A 27,655-nucleotide genomic window follows, 5' to 3' on the forward strand; every position below is an offset into this window, starting at 1 on the left:
CACACCAGTATTTCTACTTGCACATCATCATCTGCACATCTATCACTTCAGTGTTAATCTCCTAAATTGTAATTACTTCGCCACCATTGGCCTATTTATTGCCTTACCTCCTTACTCCATTTGCACACACTGTATATAGACTTTTCTATTGTGTTATTAACTGTACTTTTGTTTATCCCATGTGTAACTCTGTTGTTTTTGTTGCGCTGCTGTGCTTTATCTTGGCCAGGTCACAGTTGTAAATGAGATCTTGTTCTCAACTGGCCTACCTGGTTAAATAAAGGTTTAAAAAATGTCTTCTTTTTTTTAACCTTTATTTAACTAGGCAAGTCAGTTGAGAACTTGTTCTTGTTTTCAATGACGGTCTACCGGGGAACAGTGGGTTAACTGCCTTGTTCAGGGGCAGAACGACATTTTTACCTTGTCAGCTCGGCGATTCGATCTTGCAACCTTTCGTTTACTAGTCCAACGCTTTAACCACTAGGCTACCTGCCGCCCCTATGACCAATGTATGCAGAAATCAGGTATTTCCAAAGGGTTCACAAACTGTTTCTTGCCACTAGTGTGTGTGTGTGTGTGTGTGTGTGTGTGTGTGTGTGTGTGTATACACTGTACATACACATGTCTGATCTCTGCCCCCCATCCCTCCACCAGGCCTATGACAGGATCATGAAGAACGTCAAGGACCTGAAGTCTAGTTCCACCACCCAAGTCTTTAAGAACATGAAGGCCATATCTGCTGCCGTAGTGGAGAATGGAGGCACCGTCGCTCCTCACCCTCTGGGTTTCTAAACCAGCTCATAGTACATTTATAACATTACCAGAAACATACTACTCCCTGAGAGAGAGGTCCTTTTCACACTACTGATCCAATCCAAGCTGTACTGTACTGGCTGAAACCATGCTAGAAAGGAAAATGTGAAACCAAAATCTGAGCCAGTATGGTTTGGGTCGGCACGATAATGCGAAAAGGCTAAGAGAGCGCTCTTCTATGGGAGAATCTCCACTGCATACTTCTCATGTCCTCGCCTCTTTCTCAAAGCCCATTGGAGGAGGTCAGAGGGGGATGTAACTTTTCTCATCCAATGGGTCTTGAGAAGGAGGCGAAGAGAGAATGCAAGTAGTATGCAATTGAGATTCTCCCATTGTCTCAAAGACCCTCTGCAGAAAAAACGTAATTCTTCAAGCCTCAACGTCACAATGCATCACAAGCCAGGCGGATCAACTATCCTTCCACATGGTTCTGACTGTTGATTTACTGAATGTAAAGTCTGTTTTACTTTTACTATATTTATGGCCTTTTAAATAATATGTACTGTGATCTTGATATCTGTCCAGGATCTCATTTGGAACTAACCATATGTGTATGGTGGTATTTATCAAATGACTAAGATGTGGGGAAAGACAAAGTTAGTTTGTTGAAGGTTTTTGTATTAAGTTGAGATTTGGTTCTGGGTTGCTGAGACTGTTTGGGACAATTCTGAGGAAGGACAGTTTGAGGAAGTATAGTGACATCAGCCTTGTATCTGGGATCTTTGAATGCAACACTTTGCGTTCATTGTGACTAAATTCTCTCTACCTGTCAATAATTTGATATGTACAGAGTTGTGTGTGTGTGTGTGTGTGCTGCACTCACAAATGGCCTCCATCTGAAATGGCATGCAAGGGAAAATAGGGTGCCATTTCAGAGTCACCCATGGTCTCTCCCCTACTAGTTCTTTGTTGAATATTCTAATGTCCTTTGACAGTTGACCTTGGTATTGTGGTCAGGTGTCAATACGTCACATTCCGTGCAATCAACCATCTGCCCTTCTGTTTTCTCTGCTTTTCAAATCACATTTTATTTGTCACATACACATGGTTAGCAGATGTTAATGCGAGTGTAGTGAAATGCTTGTGCTTCTAGTTCTGACCATGCAGTAATATCTAACAATTTAACAACACCTGCCTTATACACACAAGTGTAAAGGAATGAATATGAACATATAAATATATGGATGAGTGATGGCCGAACGGCATAGGCAAGATGCAGTAGATGGTATAGAGTACAGTATATACATATGAGATGAGTAATGTAGGGTATGACACATTATATAAAGTGGCATTGTTTAAAGTGACTAGTGATACATTTATTACATCCAATTTTTCATTATTAAAGTGGCTAGAATTGAGTCAGTATGTTGGCAGCAGCCACTCAATGTTAGCGATGGCTGTTTAACAGTCTGATGGCCTTGAGATAGAAGCTGTTTTTCAGTCTCTCGGTCCCAGCTTTGATGCACTTGTACTGACCTCGCCTTGTGGATGACAGCGGGATGAACAGGCAGTGGCTCGGGTGGTTGTTGTCCTTGATGATCTTTTAGTTTTTTTCACCACTTCACTCGTTTCTGCACGGTGATCATTTGTTCCCTACTGTTTTATGTATTCTACATTTCTCTTCATATGGATTGGAAAGGATTGTACTCACAGTTTTACGTAAGTATTTTTGGGGACAGACTGTTTAAGTCTACTGTCACAACCATACAGTCACTTTTTTGACAAGCCTGCGGGAATAGTGGTGCAGCGCACACACTCAACCACCAACAAACAACTCTAGTGCCTGATATTCCAATTGCCTTCGCCAGGGGTTGCAGGTCTATTTCTAAAATTCATTTAATGATCATACCGGTGTGTCGTGTTGCTGAATATGTACCATAATCAATAGAGATTGGCTTGTGGCTACTTCTTCGATCATGTTAATGTCAAAATGAATGTAGCATTGATGATAATAAAGGAAGAACTTGTGTTTGGTCATATTGTTTTATATTTTCATTATAAACATACTGTAAGAGACAAGTTTCCCTGCTGTTAGACAAACCGTAGGACTTTTAACAAAGACGGTGCTTAATGAGTTAATATAACATACAAAGAAATGGATGAAAGGAATTGTACAGTATATGAAAGACGCATCATAAAAAGTATAACTTAATATTGTCCACAAAAGGAATGGCGCTGCTTCAGTTCTGTGAAGATCGCTACTCTGATGGCTGTGGCTCTTCACAAAGGATTTCAGATAGGTCTTGTTAATCACAGTGCAGATAAGTACATGGGGAGATAGTTACACCAGAGGGGTTCAGCAGGTTTGGGCTGCGTTCCGATTCTCTACCCTTCTCTAGAAGTGTTCACTCCCCCCATGCATTTTAAGGCATTGGATTTGGTCAAGCATGGAGGCAGTGGCAATTTTAGCATGTGGGGCAAACTAAAACATATATTCTTTATATTTTAATGCATGCCAGCAAAGCCACTACACAATACATTAATTTCACTATAACGGTAACAAACGGTGCCCACAAACTTTTAGGGCCTACATAAAGCTGTCCCAACAGCAGAGTCCCAACACCTTACCACTGCTACACCTGGTTATCAGCGGAGCCTTGTCTGGCAGTGAAACAGTTCATTCAGCCTCATATACTGCCTTTTTAGAAAACATAGCTGATATGGCTGACTTGCTTAAACAAATGTGGTTTCTACTGACAATTGAGCTGTACAAACTGTTGCATAAGGGAACCTACGAGAGAATAAGAGGAAATTCGTAATTTCGTTTAAGACATTCATGAGCGAGCTAGGACGGATGTAGTAAAAACTATTTGTTCAGCACTTTTGAAATGTAGTGACAGAATTCAGAACATGGGATGTTCTTGCAGTATTCTCCCTGTACACCAAGTCAGAACTGTAGGACAAATAAAGGGGGCATATAAACAGAAAATGAAAGTTCTTACAATATTCTATGATTACATTTATCTAAACAGGTTATAGGCTACATGTGCACCATCAAGTCAGAACAGTAGGTAAGTTATGAGGGATATTACATAATTTATGCAGCAGCATAGATTTTTGGACTCTCAACTTGGAATTCCGCGTTGGATGACTATTCAAAATTATTTTCCCAGTCGGAGCTAGTTTTATCCGAGTTCCCAGTTGTCTTGAACTCACTGAAGTCGTAGATTTCCGAGTTTCCAGTTGTTTTGAACGTGGCAGAAGTCATGCTGTATTGACAGCATAGCCAATGTATTAAAACTTTTCTGGCCCATGGCGTTACCCCCTTTTCCGTGATATCCAGTTGGTATTTAGGATATTGTCTCATCGCTGCAACTCCCTTACGGACTAGACTAAGGTTGAGAGCCAAGCCACACTGCTTCTTGACACACTGCTCGATTAACCCGGAAGCCAGCTGCACCAATGTGTCAGAGGAAACACTGTCGAGCTGACAACCGAAGTCAGCTTGCAGGTGCCTGGCCGCCACAAGGACTTGCTAGAGCACGATGAGACAAGAACATCCCGGCTGGCCAAACCGTCCCCTAACCTGGTTTGGGTATGTCATTTTAGGCGAAAATTGGCAAAAAGGGTCCGATCCTTAAGAGGCTAGCTGGCTATGACTTTCCAACAAAACACTGGAACCCTTCCAAGTCAAGGTAAGCTTATGGTATTACTAATTTATTGCCACCAAGGCCCACTGGTGTAACTGCTTATGGCCTCCCGAGTGGCGCAGCGGTCTAAGGCACTGCATTACAGTGCTAGAGGCATCACTACAGACCCAGGTTCAATCCCGGGCTGTATCGGGAGTATTGGCTGTGATCGGGAGTCCCTTAGGGCGGCACACAATTGGCCAAGTGTCGTCTGGGTTAGGGGAGGAGTTGGCCGGGGGGGCTTTACAAGTAGGCCGTCATTGTAAATAAGAATTTGTTCTTTAGTGACTTGACTAGTTAAATAAAGGTTAAAAAAAAAAAAATACTGACTGTACACTAACGTTACTGCATGATTGTAGCGGGTTTACTTACACGTTAGTTCTATTAGCTATAGGCTGTGTGTAGCGGTTTGGCTTGGAAAGCTTTTTTCACCTGGTCACATACAGTTGATGTGCATTGGAGTCCACAAGTGAAGGAAAGAGGTGAGAGGAGGAGAGTGCATAGATGTGAGAAGGAATACAACGTGGCTGCTGTGAAAGTGAACTGTGTTTACGCGTGATCAGGGGTGTATTCATTCCACAGATTCTGTTGAAACACGTTTCTTAAACGGAACAAAACAGGGATAAACATACTTGAATTTGTCCAATAGAAACTTTTGTTTGCAAATGTTGGACTAATGACTACACCTTGTATCAGCTAGATGAAGGCAAGAGTGTGCAAGGTGTCACTGTCTGTCCATGTGTCACTGTCTGTCACTTCAAATGTGTCTCTTGACCTGTGTGCACCTACGTTGTAAGCTTTCATTCATAGGCTAGGTTGTAGAACCCTCATGATGGGTACAGGGAAAATTCTAGTATCATGTAGTAGCCTAAACCTATCCGATGTTACATTGCGCTGGAATATGAATGACAGTCATCCAATATGCTGTAATAGAAATAAGGCCATGCTCATGAAAGAAATCTTCCTCCCTCAACTTAAACGGCACTGACCGCCGCTGGGCTACAGGGTGTTCTTCCCCAGTGAGGTAATATCAGAAGTCAGACCATGGTCATCACCAGGGGCTGCAGTCCGACCAGGAACAGCTGAACTATAATCTACACCACCAGAGGCAATTCTTCTGCTCTTGAAAAAACCCTTCTGAGAAAAAAAGCAACAATCTTTAGTCAATATATATTTATATGGTTGTATGATGTATACATAATGTTGTTCGTACAGACAGACAGCCTTGGAGAGGGAATACACTCCCTCCTCCCCACTCAAGAACCACTGAACCAGACAGGGTTAGGATTGTGGTTGCGGTTGGGGTTGAACTGGGATGCGGACATGAGGCTAGGGTTATGTTAGGATTTAGGGTTAGAGAAGTGTCTCACCTTGTAGAGAACCCCAGAGATTATCGTCAGTAGCAACAGTGAAAACACAACACTGATAGAAGCAATGAGAGCAGTGTGGGATTCAGGGGTTGTCTCCAGAATGGACAGAATCTAGAAGAGAGATATGATGGAGTGAGTGGAAGAAATAAGAACGATCATTGTCATGAAGACACCTGTCCCAATCCCATTAGAAGTTCAGAACGAGAAAGTGTAGGCTTTATAGAAATAATGCGCTCAAATTGAAAACCATGAAACAAAATAATATGAATTTCTATCAGCCTAATCGAGGTGTAGATTACATCTCACATTCCAATGTTTGAACTTGTAAACAAGACTGCATGGGATTCCTCTTAACACGACTCCATGCAACCAATGGCAATGTCCACTTTAGGTATAATGCCAGGAGCCGCTTGTGGATTTGACAGCTCTAACGCAGTTCCAACCGCCACAACAACCACTATGCAGATGTCGGCTAAAGAGGATCTGATGGAATAGAGCCCTTAGAGAGCATTTGAAATGATTGGCTCACCTTCACACTCTGAGAACCAATGGCAGGGTACTGGGAGTAGACACTCTGGTCGAAGGACAGCGACCCCCAACTGACCACCTCCACCTGCACCGCTGAACCCTGGGAAACAAACAACACTACTGAAACTGAACCACAACAACTCATAACGTGAATCTCGGCCTTGATTCAATCGGGTGGAGCGCTAACCCGCGTGGGCATTTTGGCTGTGTTGGAGGTGGAACTGCGGTAGAAGCTGACGAATAGGTGAGCGGCTGGTCTTGTGTGTCACAAACCACTCCCTTCCGTATTATCCCTACCGTGTTAGAAGTTCAAAATGGCGATAGAGAGTGTAGGGCTCGATTCAATCCGTATCGCCAAAGTTTATCACTATAGCACAATAGAAATTTAAAGACAATGATCGTGCGATAGCGGAGACCGTATTCACGGTAAATGCTGGATATGTTGGCACAATCAGAAATTACCTTTAAAGGGAGTGTAGCACCTATTTCTGAGAAGCCCCGGAGCCAGGCTTTCTTTGGAGGGGTGGATTGTGGATTTTGCTCAACAGGATTATAAATGTTTCTTGCAATAGCTAGCTATTCTCTTCCTCCATTTCTGAATGAATTTGCGGCTATTTCTTTCTTGCTGGCAAAATAAGTGAGCTAGATTTGGTTTGTGCTCTGCCATATGTCGATAACATAGTTAGATTTGTCACTAGTATGGGCTAGTAAATATCCTAAACCCAGCCCGCTAGACAGTCATAGATCGTAAGGGTGTCAACTTGTGAATATTATAGAAAAATTCTCACAGATGTTTTCCATGTACAGTAGGCTGCAGGTAATATGTTCCTCCACCGTGTGAGTCATATAAATGAAGATCTTTCTGGCTGTCTTCTTGGTTTTTGTATATGTGAGGAGCTCCGAGCACTGCCATTTATACATTGATAAAACCTATTGAGAAGAACTAGGTAAATGTGTAATCCGTCTGGAGAAGGGGATTGTGAATACACATTGTTTTAGATGATTTTTACTTATGATCCCTGGAGATGAATGTTTAACCAGCCTTTATTCAGAAATGTTATTGTATGCCCTAGTAATTTGCAGGGAGGCATTTGAGGCCCGGCCTTTTCTCAGTTATATTTAACAATTTGTATCATGTTAAATATTAGCCACTATTGGGAGCCACTGTCAGTATTACACACATACATTTATAACTGTCACTTCAGTGTTAGTTTCCTTCAATTTGTAGCCTACATTTATTTATAACTGTCACTTCAGTGTAAGTTTCCTTCATTTTGTAGCCTACATTTATAACTGTCACTTTAGTGTAAGTTTCCTTCAATTTGTAGCCTACATTTAGCATCATTCCATTCTGTTTACCTTTCTTTCCTCTGTCACATCTGTGTAGTTGTTATTGATGGTCGCTAGCAATGGGTCATATTAGGCTAACGTTGTGCAATATTTGGGAATATGTAGGCTATTTGAATCATTATGAAACTCAGACTACATGTAGCAGCTTAAACCTGGCGCACGGTTCACGACGACGAGACCGTTGTCATACATTTCAATAATTATTGAATATTAGTGTAAATCTATAGGACTATTGTCCAACCTCTATTGTCCACCTTCCAATATTTCATGCATTGAACATTAATATGGCAACTTTCAGGATGAATCAAACCACCCTATTTTTTATGATTCATACTTTCCTAACCCTAAAATGTGTCTAAATAAGAGTATCAGAGTCTTTTTTCTACCAGTTTGTGCTGAAACGGAGACAAATATTCATATATTTAGATGCTTTCTTTTATTGATCCCTATATTCTGAACCCGTTCTCTCTATGTTATTCTAGTGAGTCTGTTGCCAATATTCTAATTAAAAGGTACACTTTAACCTGTTGGGGGTAGGGGGCAGTATTGACACGGCCGGATAAAAAACGTACCCGATTTAATCTGGTTACTACTCCTGCCCAGTAACTAGAATATGCATATAATTATTGGCTTTGGATAGAAAACACCCTAAAGTTTCTAAAACTGTTTGAATGGTGTCTGTGAGTATAACAGGCAGGCAAAAACAGGCAGGCAAAAACCTGAGAGGATTCTGAACAGGAAGTGGCCTGTCTGACAAGTTGTTGTTCATCTTGGCTCTTTTTATTGAAGACTGAGGATCTTTGCTGTAACGTGACACATCCTACGGCTCCCATAGGCTCTCAGAGCCCGGGAAAAAGCTGAATGATATCGAGGCAGCCCCAGGCTGAAACACATTATCGCTTTTGGCAAGTGGCCGATCAGAGGACAATGGGCTTAGGCGCGTGCCCGAGTCGACCCCATGCTTTATTTTCTTTCGTCTGTTTACCTAAATGCAGATTCCCGGTCGGAATATTATCGCTTTTTTACGAGAAAAATGGCATAAAAATGGATTTTAAACAGCGGTTGACATGCTTCGAAGTACGGTAATGGAATATTTAGAATTGTTTTGTCACGAAATGCGCCATGCTCGTCACCCTTCTTTACCCTTTCGGATAGTGTCTTGAACGCACGAACAAAATGCCGCTATTTGGATATAACTATGGATTATTTTGGACCAAACCAACATTTGTTATTGAAGTCCTGGGAGTGCATTCTGATGAAGAACACCAAAGGTAATACAATTTTTCTTATAGTAAATCTGACTTTGGTGAGTGCTAAACTTGCTGGGTGTCTAAATAGCTAGCCCTGTGATGCCGGGCTATCTACTTAGAATATTGCAAAATGTGCTTTCACCGAAAAGCTATTTTAAAATCGGACATATCGAGTGCATAGAGGAGTTCTGTATCTATAATTCTTAAAATAATTGTTATGCTTTTTGTGAACGTTTATCGTGAGTAATTTAGTAAATTGTTAGTAAATTCGCCGGAAGTTTGCTAGTTCTGAATGTCACATGCTAATGTAAAAAGCTGGTTTTTGATATAAATATGAACTTGATTGAACAAAACATGCATGTATTGTATAACATAATGTCCTAGGTGTGTCATCTGATGAAGATCATCAAAGGTTAGTGCTGCATTTAGCTGTCTTCTGGGTTTTTGTGACATTATATGCTAGCTTGAAAAACGGGTGTCTGATTATTTCTGGCTGGGTACTCTGCTGACATAATCTAATGTTTTGCTTTCGTTGTAAAGCCTTTTTGAAATCGGACAGTGTGGTTAGATTAACGAGAGTCTTGTCTTTAAATAGCTGTAAAATAGTCATATGTTTGAGAAATTGAAGTAATAGCATTTCTAAGGTATTTGAAAATCGCGCCACAGGATTCAACTGGCTGTTACGTAGGTGGGACGATTTGGTGCCACCTGCCCTAGAGAGGTTAACATCCTTATCATTTATCGCCCTCCAGGTTCCCTTGGAGAGTTCATCAATGAGCTTGACGCCTTGATAAGTTCCTTTCCTGAGGATGGCTCACCCCTCACAATTCTGGGTGACTTTAACCTCCCTACAACTCATTTCTCTCTGCCTCCTTCTTTCCACTCCTCTCCTCTTTTGACCTCACCCTTTCACCGTCCCCCCCTACTCACAAGGCAGGCAATACGCCTGACCTCATCTTTACTAGATGCTGTTCTTCAACTAATCTCACTGCAACTCCCCTCCAAGTCTCCGACCACTACCTTGTATCCTTTTCCCTCTCGCTCTCCTCCAACACTACTCACTCTGCCCCTACTCAGATGGTATTGCGGCGTCGCAACCTTCACTCTCTCTCTCCTGCTACTCTCTCCTCTTCCATCCTATCATCTCTTCCCTCTGCTCAATCCTTCTCCAACCAATCTCCTGATTCTGCCTCCTCAACCCTCCTCTCCTCCATTTCTGCACCCTTTGACTCTCTATGTCACCTATCCTCCCGGCCGGCTCGGTCCTCCCCTCCTGCTCCGTGGCTTGACGACTCATTGCGAGCTCACAGAACAGGGCTCCGGGCAGCCGAGCGGAAATGGAGAAAAACTAGCCTCCCTGCGGACCTGGCATCTTTTCACTCCCTCCTCTCCACATTTTCATCCTCTGTTTCTGCTGCTAAAGCCACTTTCTACCACTCTAAATTCCAAGCATCTGCCTCTAACCCTAGGCAGCTCTTTGCCACCTTCTCCTCCCTCCTGAATCCTCCCCCCCTCCTCCATCTCTGCGGATGACTTTGTCAACCATTTTGAAAAGAAGGTTGACGACATCCGATCCTCGTTTGTTAAGTCAAACGACACCGCTGGTCCTGCTCACATTGCCCTACCCTATGCTTTGACCTCTTTCTCCCCTCTCTCTCCAGATGAAATCTTGCGACTTGTGATGGCTGGCTGGCCGCCCAACAACCTACCCGCTTGACCCTATCCCCTCCTCTCTTCACCAGACCATCTCCGGAGACCTTCTCCCTTACTTCACCTCGCTCATCAACTCATCCCTGACCGCTGGCTACGTCCCTTCCGTCTTCAAGAGAGCGAGAGTTGCACCTGTCATGACGTTGGCCTGTGGGTAAGGTTTATGACCCCCCCCCATAAATACCTTTCTCCCTTCCCCTCTCTGAATCTACTGAAGGACTTGAATAGCCTGTGTTAACCTGTTATGGCTAGGGGCAGTATTTTCACGGCTGGATAAAAAACATACCCGATTTAATCTGGTTACCACTCCTACCCAGTAACTAGAATATGCATATACTTATTACATATGGATAGAAAACACTCCAAAGTTTCTAAAACTGTTTGAATGGTGTCTGTGAGTATAACAGAACTCATATGGCAGGCAAAAACCTGAGAGGATTCTGAACAGGAAGTGGCCTGTCTGACAAGTTGTTGTTCATCTTGGCTCTTTTTATTGAAGACTGAGGATCTTTGCTGTAACGTGACACATCCTACGGCTCCCATAGGCTCTCAGAGCCCGGGAAAAAGCTGAATGATATCGAGGCAGCCCCAGGCTGAAACACATTATCGCTTTTGGCAAGTGGCCGATCAGAGGACAATGGGCTTAGGCGCGTGCCGAGTCGACCCCATGCTTTATTTTCTTTCGTCTGTTTACCTAAATGCAGATTCCCGGTCGGAATATTATCGCTTTTTACGAGAAAAATGGCATAAAAATTGATTTTAAACAGCGGTTGACATGCTTCGAAGTACGGTAATGGAATATTTAGAATTGTTTTGTCACGAAATGCGCCATGCTCGTCACCCTTCTTTACCCTTTCGGATAGTGTCTTGAACGCACGAACAAAATGCCGCTATTTGGATATAACTATGGATTATTTTGGACCAAACCAACATTTGTTATTGAAGTCCTGGGAGTGCATTCTGATGAAGAACACCAAAGGTAATACAATTTTTCTTATAGTAAATCTGACTTTGGTGAGTGCTAAACTTGCTGGGTGTCTAAATAGCTAGCCCTGTGATGCCGGGCTATCTACTTAGCCTCTCTAGGCTAGGCGGGACGAATTCGTCCCACCTACGTAACAGCCACTGCTATCCTGTGGCGCGATTTTCAAAATCTTCAAAATCCTATTACTTCAATTTCTCAAACATATGACTATTTTACAGCCATTTAAAGATAAGACTCTCGTTAATATAACCACACTGTCCGATTTCAAAAAGGCTTTACAACGAAAGCAAAACATTAGATTATGTCAGCAGAGTACCAAGCCAGAAATAATCAGACACCCATTTTTCAAGCTACCATATAATGTCACCAAAACCCAGAAGACAGCTAAATGCAGCACTCACCTTTGATGATCTTCATCAGATGACAACCCTAGGACATTATGTTATACAATACATGCATGTTTTGTTCAATCAAGTTCATATTTATATCAAAAACCAGCTTTTTACATTAGCATGTGACGTTCAGAACTAGCAAACTTACGGGGAATTCGCTAACATTTTACTAAATTACTCACGAAAAACGTTCACAAAAAGCATAACAATTATTTTAAGAATTATAGATACAGACCTCCTCTATGCACTCGATATGTCCGATTTTAAAATAGCTTTTTGGTGAAAGCACATTTTGCAATATTCTAAGTACATAACCCAGGCATCACGGGCTCGCTATTTAGACACCCGGCAAGTTTAGCACTCACCATAATCATATTTACTATTATAAAAATGTCATTACCTTTTGTTGTCTTCGTCAGAATGCACACCCAGGACGTCTACTTCAATAACAAATGTTGGTTTGGTCCAAAATAATCCATCGTTATATCCGAATAGCGGCGTTTTGTTCGTATGCGTTCCAGACACTATCCGAAATAGTAAAGAAGTGTCGCGCGCTTGGCGCAATTCCTGACAATAAAATTCAAAGTATTCCATTGCCGTACGTCGAAGCATGTCAACCGCTGTTTAAAATCAATTTTTACGTCATTTTTCTCGTAGAAAAGCGATAAAATTCCGACAGGGAATCTCCTTTTCGGCAAACAGAGGAAAAAATCCCAAAGGCGGGGGCGGTCGGGGTCACGCGCATAAGCTAGTGTCTCTTGATGGGCCACTTGAGAAAGGCGATAATGTGTTTCAGCCTGGGGCTGGAATGACGACATTCTCTTTTTTCCCGGGCTCTGAGAGCCTATGGACGACGTGGGAAGTGTCACGTTAGAGCAGAGATCCTTAGTAAATGATAGAGATGGCAAAGAAGTTCCAGAAATGGTCAGACAGGCCACTTCCTGTAAAGGAATCTCTCAGGTTTTGACCTGCCATTTGAGTTCTGTTATACTCACAGACACCATTCAAACAGTTTTAGAAAATTTAGGGTGTTTTCTATCCATATGTAATAAGTATATGCATATTCTAGTTACTGAGTAGGAGTGGTAACCAGATTAAATCGGGTATGTTTTTTATCCAGCCGTGTCAATGCTGCCCCCTAGCCCTAACAGGTTAGAATATTGCAAAATGTGCTTTCACCGAAAAGCTATTTTAAAATCGGACATATCGAGTGCATAGAGGAGTTCTGTATCTATAATTCTTAAAATAATTGTTATGCTTTTTGTGAACGTTTATCGTGAGTAATTTAGTAAATTGTTAGTAAATTCGCCGGAAGTTTGCTAGTTCTGAATGTCACATGCTAATGTAAAAAGCTGGTTTTTGATATAAATATGAACTTGATTGAACAAAACATGCATGTATTGTATAACATAATGTCCTAGGTGTGTCATCTGATGAAGATCATCAAAGGTTAGTGCTGCATTTAGCTGTCTTCTGGGTTTTTGTGACATTATATGCTAGCTTGAAAAACGGGTGTCTGATTATTTCTGGCTGGGTACTCTGCTGACATAATCTAATGTTTTGCTTTCGTTGTAAAGCCTTTTTGAAATCGGACAGTGTGGTTAGATTAACGAGAGTCTTGTCTTTAAATAGCTGTAAAATAGTCATATGTTTGAGAAATTGAAGTAATAGCATTTCTAAGGTATTTGAAAATCGCGCCACAGGATTCAACTGGCTGTTACGTAGGTGGGACGATTTGGTGCCACCTGCCCTAGAGAGGTTAACCTGTTGGGTCTAGGGGGCAGCATTTGCACGTCTGGATAAAAAAAATGTACCCGATTTAATCTGGTTACTAATCCTACCCAGTAACTAGAATATGCATATACTTATTATATATGGATAGAAAACACTCTAAAGTTTCCAAAACTGTTTGAATGGTGTCTGTGAGTATAACAGAACTCATTTGGCAGGCAAAACCCTGAGACATTTTCTGACAGGAAGTGGATACCTGATGTGTTGTATTGAGTTTAAACCTATCCCATTGAAAAACACAGGGGTTTAGGAATATTTTGGCACTTCCTATTGCTTCCACTAGATGTCACCAGCCTTTACAAAGTGTTTTGAGTCTTCTGGAGGGAGATCTGACCGAACAAGAGCCATGGAACGGTGATGTCCCATTAGACACCTGGCGCGCTACTTCATGTTGGGTACCCTCGTTCCAATACGTTATAAAAGGCTATGCATTCGTCCACCTTGAATATTATTCATGTTCTGGTTAAAAAGGCCCTAATGATTTATGCTATACAACGTTTGACATGTTTGAACGAACGGAAATATATTTTTTCCCCTCGTTCATGACGAGAAGTCCGGCTGGCTTACATCATGTGCTAACGAGACGGAGATTTTTGGACATAAATGATGAGCTTTTTTGAACAAAACTACATTCGTTATGGACCTGTGATACCTGGAAGTGACATCTGATGAAGAGAATCAAAGGTAATGGATTATTTACATAGTATTTTCGATTTTAGATCTCCCCAACATGACGTCTAGTCTGTATCGCAACGCGTATTTTTCTGGGCACAGTGCTCAGATTATTGCAAAGTGTGATTTCCCAGTAAGGTTATTTTTAAATCTGGCAAGTTGATTGCGTTCAAAAGATGTAAATCTATAATTCTTTAAATTACAATATAATATTTTACCAATGTTTTCTAATTTTAATTATTTAATTTGTGACGCTGACTTGACTGCCGGTTATTGGAGGGAAACGATTTCCTCAACATCAATGCCATAGTAAAACGCTGTTTTTGTATATAAATATGAACTTGATAGATCTAAAAATGCATGCATTGTCTAACATAATGTCCTAGGAGTGTCATCTGATGGAGATTGTAAAAGGTTAGTGTATCATTTTAGCTGGTTTTATGGTTTTGGTGACCCTGTCTTTGACTTGACAAAACATTACACACAACTCTTGTAAATGTACTGTCCTAACATACTCTAAATTTATGCTTTCGCCGTAAAACCTTTTTGAAATCGTAAAACGTGGTTAGATTAAGGAGATGTTTATCTTTCAAATGGTGTAACATAGTTGTATTTTTGAAAAATTTGAATTTTGACATTTATTTGGATTCAAATTTGCCGCTCTTGAAATGCACCTGCTGTTGATGGAGTGCACCACGGGTGGCACGCTAGCGTCCCACCTAGCCCCAAGAGGTTAACATCCTTATCATTTATCGCCCTCCAGGTTCCCTTGGAGAGTTCATCAATGAGCTTGACGCCTTGATAAGTTCCTTTCCTGAGGATGGCTCACCCCTCACAATTCTGGGTGACTTTAACCTCCCTACAACTCATTTCTCTCTGCCTCCTTCTTTCCACTCCTCTCCTCTTTTGACCTCACCCTTTCACCGTCCCCCCCTACTCACAAGGCAGGCAATACGCCTGACCTCATCTTTACTAGATGCTGTTCTTCAACTAATCTCACTGCAACTCCCCTCCAAGTCTCCGACCACTACCTTGTATCCTTTTCCCTCTCGCTCTCCTCCAACACTACTCACTCTGCCCCTACTCAGATGGTATTGCGGCGTCGCAACCTTCACTCTCTCTCTCCTGCTACTCTCTCCTCTTCCATCCTATCATCTCTTCCCTCTGCTCAATCCTTCTCCAACCAATCTCCTGATTCTGCCTCCTCAACCCTCCTCTCCTCCATTTCTGCACCCTTTGACTCTCTATGTCACCTATCCTCCCGGCCGGCTCGGTCCTCCCCTCCTGCTCCGTGGCTTGACGACTCATTGCGAGCTCACAGAACAGGGCTCCGGGCAGCCGAGCGGAAATGGAGAAAAACTAGCCTCCCCTGCGGACCTGGCATCTTTTCACTCCCTCCTCTCCACATTTTCATCCTCTGTTTCTGCTGCTAAAGCCACTTTCTACCACTCTAAATTCCAAGCATCTGCCTCTAACCCTAGGCAGCTCTTTGCCACCTTCTCCTCCCTCCTGAATCCTCCCCCCTCCTCCATCTCTGCGGATGACTTTGTCAACCATTTTGAAAAGAAGGTTGACGACATCCGATCCTCGTTTGTTAAGTCAAACGACACCGCTGGTCCTGCTCACATTGCCCTACCCTATGCTTTGACCTCTTTCTCCCCTCTCTCTCCAGATGAAATCTTGCGACTTGTGATGGCTGGCTGGCCGCCCAACAACCTACCCGCTTGACCCTATCCCCTCCTCTCTTCACCAGACCATCTCCGGAGACCTTCTCCCTTACTTCACCTCGCTCATCAACTCATCCCTGACCGCTGGCTACGTCCCTTCCGTCTTCAAGAGAGCGAGAGTTGCACCTGTCATGACGTTGGCCTGTGGGTAAGGTTTATGACCCCCCCCCCCCCCATAAATACCTTTCTCCCTTCCCCTCTCTGAATCTACTGAAGGACTTGAATAGCCTGTGTTAACCTGTTATGGCTAGGGGGCAGTATTTTCACGGCTGGATAAAAAACATACCCGATTTAATCTGGTTACCACTCCTACCCAGTAACTAGAATATGCATATACTTATTACATATGGATAGAAAACACTCCAAAGTTTCTAAAACTGTTTGAATGGTGTCTGTGAGTATAACAGAACTCATATGGCAGGCAAAAACCTGAGAGGATTCTGAACAGGAAGTGGCCTGTCTGACAAGTTGTTGTTCATCTTGGCTCTTTTTATTGAAGACTGAGGATCTTTGCTGTAACGTGACACATCCTACGGCTCCCATAGGCTCTCAGAGCCCGGGAAAAAGCTGAATGATATCGAGGCAGCCCCAGGCTGAAACACATTATCGCTTTTGGCAAGTGGCCGATCAGAGGACAATGGGCTTAGGCGCGTGCCCGAGTCGACCCCATGCTTTATTTTCTTTCGTCTGTTTACCTAAATGCAGATTCCCGGTCGGAATATTATCGCTTTTTTACGAGAAAAATGGCATAAAAATTGATTTTAAACAGCGGTTGACATGCTTCGAAGTACGGTAATGGAATATTTAGAATTGTTTTGTCACGAAATGCGCCATGCTCGTCACCCTTCTTTACCCTTTCGGATAGTGTCTTGAACGCACGAACAAAATGCCGCTATTTGGATATAACTATGGATTATTTTGGACCAAACCAACATTTGTTATTGAAGTCCTGGGAGTGCATTCTGATGAAGAACACCAAAGGTAATACAATTTTTCTTATAGTAAATCTGACTTTGGTGAGTGCTAAACTTGCTGGGTGTCTAAATAGCTAGCCCTGTGATGCCGGGCTATCTACTTAGAATATTGCAAAATGTGCTTTCACCGAAAAGCTATTTTAAAATCGGACATATCGAGTGCATAGAGGAGTTCTGTATCTATAATTCTTAAAATAATTGTTATGCTTTTTGTGAACGTTTATCGTGAGTAATTTAGTAAATTGTTAGTAAATTCGCCAGAAGTTTGCTAGTTCTGAATGTCACATGCTAATGTAAAAAGCTGGTTTTTGATATAAATATGAACTTGATTGAACAAAACATGCATGTATTGTATAACATAATGTCCTAGGTGTGTCATCTGATGAAGATCATCAAAGGTTAGTGCTGCATTTAGCTGTCTTCTGGGTTTTTGTGACATTATATGCTAGCTTGAAAAACGGGTGTCTGATTATTTCTGGCTGGGTACTCTGCTGACATAATCTAATGTTTTGCTTTCGTTGTAAAGCCTTTTTGAAATCGGACAGTGTGGTTAGATTAACGAGAGTCTTGTCTTTAAATAGCTGTAAAATAGTCATATGTTTGAGAAATTGAAGTAATAGCATTTCTAAGGTATTTGAAAATCGCGCCACAGGATTCAACTGGCTGTTACGTAGGTGGGACGATTTGGTGCCACCTGCCCTAGAGAGGTTAACATCCTTATCATTTATCGCCCTCCAGGTTCCCTTGGAGAGTTCATCAATGAGCTTGACGCCTTGATAAGTTCCTTTCCTGAGGATGGCTCACCCCTCACAATTCTGGGTGACTTTAACCTCCCTACAACTCATTTCTCTCTGCCTCCTTCTTTCCACTCCTCTCCTCTTTTGACCTCACCCTTTCACCGTCCCCCCCTACTCACAAGGCAGGCAATACGCCTGACCTCATCTTTACTAGATGCTGTTCTTCAACTAATCTCACTGCAACTCCCCTCCAAGTCTCCGACCACTACCTTGTATCCTTTTCCCTCTCGCTCTCCTCCAACACTACTCACTCTGCCCCTACTCAGATGGTATTGCGGCGTCGCAACCTTCACTCTCTCTCTCCTGCTACTCTCTCCTCTTCCATCCTATCATCTCTTCCCTCTGCTCAATCCTTCTCCAACCAATCTCCTGATTCTGCCTCCTCAACCCTCCTCTCCTCCATTTCTGCACCCTTTGACTCTCTATGTCACCTATCCTCCCGGCCGGCTCGGTCCTCCCCTCCTGCTCCGTGGCTTGACGACTCATTGCGAGCTCACAGAACAGGGCTCCGGGCAGCCGAGCGGAAATGGAGAAAAACTAGCCTCCCCTGCGGACCTGGCATCTTTTCACTCCCTCCTCTCCACATTTTCATCCTCTGTTTCTGCTGCTAAAGCCACTTTCTACCACTCTAAATTCCAAGCATCTGCCTCTAACCCTAGGCAGCTCTTTGCCACCTTCTCCTCCCTCCTGAATCCTCCCCCCCTCCTCCATCTCTGCGGATGACTTTGTCAACCATTTTGAAAAGAAGGTTGACGACATCCGATCCTCGTTTGTTAAGTCAAACGACACCGCTGGTCCTGCTCACATTGCCCTACCCTATGCTTTGACCTCTTTCTCCCCTCTCTCTCCAGATGAAATCTTGCGACTTGTGATGGCTGGCTGGCCGCCCAACAACCTACCCGCTTGACCCTATCCCCTCCTCTCTTCACTAGACCATCTCCGGAGACCTTCTCCCTTACTTCACCTCGCTCATCAACTCATCCCTGACCGCTGGCTACGTCCCTTCCGTCTTCAAGAGAGCGAGAGTTGCACCTGTCATGACGTTGGCCTGTGGGTAAGGTTTATGACCCCCCCCCCCCCCATAAATACCTTTCTCCCTTCCCCTCTCTGAATCTACTGAAGGACTTGAATAGCCTGTGTTAACCTGTTATGGCTAGGGGGCAGTATTTTCACGGCTGGATAAAAAACATACCCGATTTAATCTGGTTACCACTCCTACCCAGTAACTAGAATATGCATATACTTATTACATATGGATAGAAAACACTCCAAAGTTTCTAAAACTGTTTGAATGGTGTCTGTGAGTATAACAGAACTCATTTGGCAGGCAAAAACCTGACAAGGTTTCAGGCAGGAAGTGGCCTGTCTGACAAGGTGTCGTTCTTCTTGTCTCTGTTTATTGAAGAGTGAGGATCTTAGCTGTCCCGTGACACTTCCTACGGCTGCCATAGGGTCTCAGAAGGCGGTAAAAAGCTGAATCGTGGCTTTGCAGGCTCTGGCTGAAACAAAGTAGCGCGTTTGGGTAGTGGCTGGTTACAGTACTGTGAGACTCAGGCTCGTGCCCGCCTCGACCGAAAGCTTTGTTTACTTTCCTCAGTTTAGCTAAAAGGAGATTCCTGGTCGGAATATTATCGCTTTTTTACGAGAAAAATGGCATAAAAATGGATTTTAAACAGCGGTTGACATGCTTCGAAGTACGGTAATGGAATATTTCGATTTTTTTTGTCACGAATTGCGCCATGCGCGCGACCCTGATTTACCATTTCAGATAGTGTCTGGGACGCACGAACAAAACGCCGCTATTCGGATATAACGATGGATTATTTTGGACCAAACCAACATTTGTTATTGAAGTAGCAGTCCTGGGAGTGCATTCTGACGAAGACAACAAAAGGTAATGAAACTTTTATAATAGTAAAGCTGATATTGGTGAGTGCTAAACTTGCCGGGTGTCTAAATAACTAGCCCGTGATGCCTGGGCTATGTACTTAGAATATTGCAAAATGTGCTTTCACCAAAAAGCTATTTTAAAATCGGACATATCGAGTGCATAGAGGAGGTCTGTATCTATAATTCTTAAAATAATTGTTATGCTTTTTGTGAACGTTTATCGTGAGTCATTTAGTAAAATGTTAGCGAATTCCCCGGAAGTTTGCGGGGGGGTATGCTAGTTCTGAACGTCACATGCTAATGTAAAAAGCTGGTTTTTGATATAAATATGAACTTGATTGAACAAAACATGCATGTATTGTATAACATAATGTCCTAGGGTTGTCATCTGATGAAGATCATCAAAGGTTAGTGTTGCATTTAGCTGTCTTCTAGGTTTTTGTGACATTATATGCTAGCTTGAAAAATGGGTGTCTGATTATTTCTGGCTTGGTACTCTGCTGACATAATCTAATGTTTTGCTTTCGTTGTAAAGCCTTTTTGAAATCGGACAGTTTGGTTAGATAAAGGAGAGTCTTGTCTTTAAAATGCTGTGAAATAGTCATATGTTTGAAAAATGGAAGTTTTTGTATTTTAGAGGAGTTTGTATTTCGCGCCACGCCCATCATTGGATAATGGAGCAGGTGTTCCGCAAGCGGAACGTCTAGATGTAAGAGGTTAAATATAGAGAGTCTGGGAACATCAAACAAATGGGGAAAGGAACCATATTTTGTTAATAAAACCAGTTGGAAATATGCTTGATAACGTAATGAGTATGGATTTCATTTCAGTTGTCATCTGAGACATTATGATTGATGACAGGACGACATAAACTGTACCTGAGAAAGTATACGCCCTCTAGTTATCAGAGTCACATGGAATTGATATGCAATTGAAATGTTTGTTAGGAGATGAAATGTAATTTTAGCTTCCAAATGAGAGAATTGGGTTTTCATAAGGAAAGTGCCCTGCTTGATCAGTTGCCCAACCCTGTGAAGAGACAGGGGTTATAAACGATGAAACACCTCCCTCCCCCTCTCCACTATATCAGCCTTTGACGAAAAGATAAGCACGTTGTTACAGTACGGGAGGTCTGCAGCCTCTACGTTAGAAGGACACACATGTCAAGGACAGAACTAAGCCAACCTCGGCGTGAGCTTTGGTGGCGAATGGTATGAACTTTGAGCTTATTCACTACAGAAGTGATACTTCCTAGCCGTTGAGTTCGCAGCGGGCTAGGAAAGGCTAGGAAAGGACGGACGACGGATCCAGTCTAACAACCAGACGAAGATACCACCACGTATCCAATTTACCACCAGAGACATTCTTCCGAAAACAGGGAGATCTGTTGGCCAACCCGGCCAGCATCTACGACCAATCTACCGAAGCGCAGCTCAGAGTAAATATTTATTGTATTTTCCTTTTCCAAATGGGCGGTAATTTAGAATGCATAAGATAATGTATTTACGATAGCATAGCTGCTGTTTCTCTGTTCCTAAATCTTCCCGCTCTTTCATTCAAGCCCAACCCCCTTTCCTTTGTGTAACCAGCCGTCATATCTGTTCCGTCTACCGGGACGTTTTCTGTATGACATCATTGTATTCTGTGTATTTGTAATTCTGTGTGATTAGTTAGGTATTTAGTAAATAAATAATTAAACCCAATTTTGTATTGCTGATTCAACTTGTTAGCCAGGGTTCGTGAAGATAGCCAAGAATTTACAACTTTCATTATGAGACTGAAAATAAGACAAGGGTTAATATTGACTGCTATCGATGTAAAATATTACAAAGTATTTTAAGAGTTTATTCGGAAGATAACAGCTCTATAAACGTTCTTCCGTGGTGCCCCGACTTTCTAGTTAATTACATTTACATGATTAGCTTAATCAGGTAATATTAATTACAGAGAAATCATTTTATAAATTAGCATGTCATATCACTTAATCCGGCATAGCCAAAGACACGACACACCCCTTCTCAAAAAACCTACACTCGATCCCTCCGATGTCAACAACTACAGACCAGTATCCCTTCTTTCTTTTCTCTCCAAAACTCTTGAGCGTGCCGTCCTTGGCCAGCTCTCTTGCCATCTCTCTCAGAATTACCTACTTGATCCAAATCAGTCAGGTTTCAAGACTGGTCATTCAACTGAGACTGCTCTTCTCTGTGTAAAGGAGGCTCTCCGCACTGCTAAAGCTAACTCTCTCTCCTCTGCTCTCATCCTTCTAGACCTATCTGCTGCCTTTGATACTGTGAACCATCAGATCCTCCTCTCCACCCTCTCCGAGTTGGGCATCTCAGGCGCGGCTCACTCTTGGATTGCGTCCTACCTGACAGGTCGCTCCTACAAGGTGGCGTGGCGAGAATCCGTCTCCGCACCACGTGCTCTCACCATTGGTGTCCCCCAGGGCTCAGTTCTAGGCCCTCTCCTATTCTCGCTATACACCAAGTCACTTGGCTCTGTCATATCCTCACATGGTCTCTCCTATCATTGCTACGCAGACGACACACAATTAATCTTCTCCTTTCCCCTTCTGATAACCAGGTGGCGAATCGCATCTCTGCATGTCTGGCAGACATATCAGTGTGGATGACGGATCACCACCTCAAGCTGAACCTCAGCAAGACGGAGCTGCTCTTCCTCCCGGGGAAGGACAGCCCGTTTCATGATCTCGCCATCACGGTTGACAACTCCATTGTGTCCTCCTCCCAGAGTGCTAAGAGCCCTGTCGTTCTCCGCTAACATCAAGCCGGTGACCCGATCCTGTAGGTTCATGCTCTACAACATTCGCAGTACGACCCTGCCTCACACAGGAAGTGGCGCAGGTCCTAATCCAGGCACTTGTCATCTCCCGTCTGGATTTCTGCAAATCCCTGTTGGCGGGGCTCCCTGCCTGTGCCATTAAACCCCTACAACTCATCCAGAACGCCGCAGCCCGTCTGGTGTTCAACCTTCCCAAGTTCTCTCATGTCACCCTGCTCCTCCGCACACTCCACTGGCTTCCAGTTGAAGCTCGCATCTGCTACAAGACCATGGTGCTTGCCTACGGAGCTGTGAGGGGAACGGCACCTCCATACCTTTCGGTCTCTGATCAGGCCCTACACCCAAACAAGGGCACTGCGTTCATCCACCTCTGGCCTGCTCGCCTCCCTACCTCTGCGGAAGCACAGTTCCCGCTCAGCCCAGTCAAAACTGTTCGCTGCTCTGGCACCCCAATGGTGGAACAAGCTCCCTCACGACGCCAGGACAGTGGAGTCAATCACCACCTTCCGGAGACACCCGAAACCCCACCTCTTTAAGGAATACCTGGGATAGGATTAAGTAATCCTTCAACCCCCCCCAAAAAAATATATTGATATACTATTGTAAAGTGGTTGTTCCACTGGATATCATAAGGTGAATGCACCAATTTGTAAGTCGCTCTGGATAAGAGTGTCTGCTAAATGATGTAAATATAAATGTAAATATACAAATTACCTCAAACCTGTACCCCCGCACACTGACTCGGTACCGGTACCCCCTGTATATAGCCTCGTTAGTAACCTGTACCCCCGCACACTGACTCGGTACCGGTACCCCCTGTATATAGCCTCCACACTGACTCGGTACCGGTACCCCCTGTATATATAGCCTCCACACTGACTCGGTACCGGTACCCCTGTATATAGCCTCCACACTGACTCGGTACCGGTACCCCCTGTATATAGCCTCCACATTGACTCGGTACCGGTACCCCTTGTATATAGCCTCCACACTGACTCGGTACCTGTACCCCCTGTATATAGCCTCCACACTGACTCGGTACCGGTGCCCCCTGTATATAGCCTCCAGACTGACTCGGTACCAGTACCCCCTGTATATAGCCTCGTTATTGTTATGTTGTGTTTTCTTTTTATTATTTTTTACTTTTTTGGTAAATATTTTCTTAACTCTTCTTGAACTGCACTGTTGGTTAAGGGCTTGTAAGTAAGCATTTCACGGTAAGGTCTACACTTGTTGAGATCGGCGCATGTGACAAATTTGACACTGCCAAAACAACCGCTATGCGGGTGTCGTCTGACGCGGATCTGATAGAATCTAGCCCCTCATCTGCTTGACATGGACCCATACCAGAGCAATCTATATATAGCTGCCTCATCTAGCCCATACAACACCTATGCTTACATACCTTTCATGTTGTTGAATAATGTATGTATGAAGTTACGATTATCCTTACCTCTGAGCTTCTACTGATATTCCCAACAAACTTGAAGATGGTTGGCTGATTGTTGGATGACAGTCCTATTGTGCAGCCAACCAGATGACAGATGACCCCACTACAGTGCTGTGGTAGACCCAATCATAAGGGTTAGAGTAGAAATGACTGTACTTGTAATGACAAGTGATTAGAGAAACACCCATATTTCTGTTTAGTTTATGTCTCTTTTAGAGGTCTATCTCACCTGATAAAACAGAGTGTTTTTTTCCTGTTTAGAGAATACCTCCTTCCTCTCACACTTTCCTCTGCTGTTATCCTTTGGCATAAACACAGACGTGCACACAAAAATAAGAACACGTATAATGCCAGACATATGCTACTAACCAAATACCATATCCTGCCACTGGTACTTCATGCTGATTGACTGAGGAAAGTGCTGCTTGACTATTATAGATGCTGTCAGATGACCTGTGTCTGCTACAGACCAGGCACAAAACAGAAGTAAATGCTTCAAGTGAGTGAAACACGAAGGTACTATCTAAACTTGCCCAATAACAAAAACAAATTTTCGCTTCCAATGTCAAAAACGTGTACCCTAATGAAAAGGACCCAGGCTGCACTCACTGTTTGAAGAAGAGACACATTCCACAGGTAACCAGAGGCCAACTCCACTGGAATCACAAATGTTACATTGACCGGTGCTGCAACATTTCCTATATTCTCCACCTCAGAGATGGAGATAGGACATGGGGAGATATAAAAGGATGGATACTGAAAGAAGTATCATTGAAATACTAACAGATAGAGATAGACATGTATACAGAACCAGTAGGCAGCAGTACCATGTACAGTAGGATTTATTCCTACCATGTATATGTGCTCCAGAAGTTTGTTGTCTGGGAAAGTTATGTATTGGGAGGAGTATCCTCTGAAATATAATGATAAGTAAAGATCATTTATCCTGTCTCAGTCACTATTGTCATATTGAAACTTTGTCTGAAGAGGAAATTGTATGCACCCACCCTTTCACAACAATATTGATAGGAAGTTTGACATCTACAGAGGAGCTTGCATAGTTATCCTGAAGGGTGCCCTGCCCTTCATTATCACTGTAGGACAGAAGAATGAATACACAAACAGTGTTGACGTTTACCATGACACAAATTATGATCTACAAATTCTGATTAGATAGATGAATGGAATAGAGTAAAATAGAAAATAATAATTTCCTTTTTTCCCCATCACTGGTTAAGTTCTATCCGTAGAGATGGTGACTCACGTAGTAACAAACACATTTAAAGCCAGTCTTTCTCTCATACAGGATGGCTCAAACACTGTGAATGACATCAACACTGTCACCTGGGGGAAGGGCAGAATCAGATCAAAATATTTTCACTCTCAGCTTTACAAAAATTCAGTAGGCTGAATGATATTTACCCGTGCCCCCTGTCTCAGGACAGTAGAGCTGAGGGGACACACTGTGTGTGTGATGTTTTCTAGTCCTGTGGTGTTCGACACACACCAAACAGCCACCTGGCCTGGTCCTGATGGCTATAACAGATTGAAATATTACCTGTGACATGATCAAAACCAAACTAAACCAGCTGATGAAAGCAAACACTTTATCATATCTCTATCCCTCCATCCTTCCCACCCCTGCTCATAACTAAATCCATCCCATCCTTTCATCCCTCCATCCTTCCCACCCCTGCTCACAACTAAATCCATCCCATCCTTTCATCCCTCCATCCTTCCCACCCCCGCTCACAACTAAATCCATCCCATCCTTTCATCCCTCCATCCTTCCCACCCCCACTCACAACTAAATCCATCCCATCCTTTCATCCCTCCATCCTTCCCACCTCTGCTCACAATTAAATCCATCCCATCCTTTCATCCCTCCATCCTTCCCACCCCTGCTCACAACTAAATCTCTCCATCACACCCCTTCATATATCTCTCTAGCCCTTCATCCTACACCTGCCTCCATCCCTCCCGACAGTGGTGGGTTTTACCCGTTTGGCACGAATGAAGGTTATGGAGGAAGGGTGGACCAGTGTCAGCTGAGCCTCAGAGGAATCCTCTCCACTGTTAGCCACCTCTACAGACACTTCTACTGGGAAACCTTGGCTACACACCACCTCTGGACTGGAGAAGATAGGAGGGGAGAGAGAGACCGTTTAGCAAACAGTTCAATTAATACAATGAAACATTTGACAAATATTTGACATATTTCACCTGGTGACGTTGACTGATAAGTCAGAGACACACACATGGTCCTCGCCACAAACCTTCTCCAGCAAGATCTGAAAGAAACAATCACAAACTGCTGCAAAAACTTCTACATTTTTTTTTACATTTATTTTATTTTAACTTTATTTAACCAGGTAGGCAAGTTGAGAACAAGTTCTCATTTACAACTGTGACCTGGCCAAGATAAAGAGTAGCAATTCGAACACATACAACAACACAGAGTTACACATGGAATAAACAAACATACAGTCAATAATACAGTAGAAAAACAAGTCTATATACAATGTGTGCAAATGAGGTAAGATAAGGGAGGTAATGCAATAAATAGGCCATGGTGGTGAAGTAATTACAATATAGCAATTAAACACTGGAGTGATTGATGTGCAAAAGATGAATGTGCAAGTAGAGCTACTGGGGTGCAAAGGAGCAAGATAAATAAATAAATAAATACAGTATGGGGATGGGGTAGTTGGATGGGCTATTTACAGATGGGCTATGTACAGGTGCAGTGATCTGTGAGCTGCTCTGACAGCTGGTGCTTAAAGTTAGTGAGGGAGATATGAGTCTCCAGCTTCAGTGATTTTTGCAGTTCGTTCCAGTCATTGGCAGCAGAGAACTGGAAGGAGAGGCGGCCAAAGGAGGAATTGGCTTTGGGGATGACCAGTGAAATATATCTGCTGGAGCGCGTGCTACGGGTGGATGCTGCATGGTGACCAGTGAGCTGAGATAAGGCGGGGCTTTACCTAGCACATTCACAGACACGCAACCAAATTACACACACACACAGACACACACACACACAGAGGGCTCACCATGTGTGCAAAAGAGGTTGGGTTGTCTGGGCTCAGGACTGACTTCAGTCCTCCTGTCCCTGGTACCTCCTGGCCCTCCACAGCCATTTGAACAGACAGAGGCACCTCACGGTAGTCTGATATACACTCCTGGAGGACAGACCCAGAGAACACACCAAAACACTCCTCAAATAAACACCCCAAAAACACACTAAGCATTTACCAAGTGCAGACAGACTGGGAGAAGTGAGGTGTAAATACAAACCCATACAAGTTGTACAACCATTGTATGGTGTCTCCACAATGGTCGTGTAAATTTGTTTTGTGCAGACAAATTCATAAAATAAATGTCTGTCGTATCACACCCATTATGTCAAATGCATTGTACATTCACAGTCACATTTTAGTTATTTAGCAGACACTCTTATACAGAGCGTCTTGCAGGAGCAATTAGGGTTGCTCAAGGGCATAATGACAGATTTTTCACCTAGTC

General features: G+C 43.2%; 2 protein-coding genes across 6 annotated transcripts in view; one reads left to right on the plus strand and one right to left on the minus strand.

The window, feature by feature from the left end:
- acadvl (acyl-CoA dehydrogenase very long chain) overlaps positions 1-2,790 on the plus strand; it is a 40,638-nt gene extending 37,848 nt beyond the window's left edge. For both annotated transcript variants that reach the window (XM_014195713.2, XM_014195714.2), the window contains exon 20: positions 655-2,790. In XM_014195713.2, coding sequence (XP_014051188.1) covers positions 655-792 — 138 coding nt within the window. In that variant the 3' untranslated portion in view covers positions 793-2,790. The remainder of the gene's footprint in view (positions 1-654) is intronic.
- The window catches only part of LOC106602819 (integrin alpha-X), an 87,803-nt gene that overhangs the window by 5,125 nt on the left and 55,023 nt on the right, over positions 1-27,655 (minus strand). For 2 of the 4 annotated variants that reach the window (XM_045716806.1, XM_045716805.1), the window contains exons 18-29: positions 27,184-27,312; positions 26,357-26,424; positions 26,134-26,266; positions 25,556-25,669; positions 25,398-25,477; positions 25,141-25,227; positions 24,986-25,046; positions 24,743-24,844; positions 24,363-24,434; positions 24,137-24,244; positions 6,342-6,440; positions 5,813-5,923 (exon numbers count right to left, since the gene is read on the minus strand). In XM_045716806.1, the coding sequence (XP_045572762.1) occupies positions 5,813-5,923; positions 6,342-6,440; positions 24,137-24,244; positions 24,363-24,434; positions 24,743-24,844; positions 24,986-25,046; positions 25,141-25,227; positions 25,398-25,477; positions 25,556-25,669; positions 26,134-26,266; positions 26,357-26,424; positions 27,184-27,312 (1,164 nt within the window). Of the gene's footprint in view, positions 1-2,782; positions 5,580-5,812; positions 5,924-6,341; positions 6,441-24,136; positions 24,245-24,362; positions 24,435-24,742; positions 24,845-24,985; positions 25,047-25,140; positions 25,228-25,397; positions 25,478-25,555; positions 25,670-26,133; positions 26,267-26,356; positions 26,425-27,183; positions 27,313-27,655 lie in introns of those variants that run through there. The other 2 variants (XM_014195712.2, XM_014195711.2) reach the window with 2 other exon arrangements.

Source organism: Salmo salar, chromosome ssa04 (genome assembly GCF_905237065.1).
Source record: "Salmo salar chromosome ssa04, Ssal_v3.1, whole genome shotgun sequence".
NCBI classification, from domain to species: Eukaryota; Metazoa; Chordata; class Actinopteri; order Salmoniformes; family Salmonidae; genus Salmo; species Salmo salar.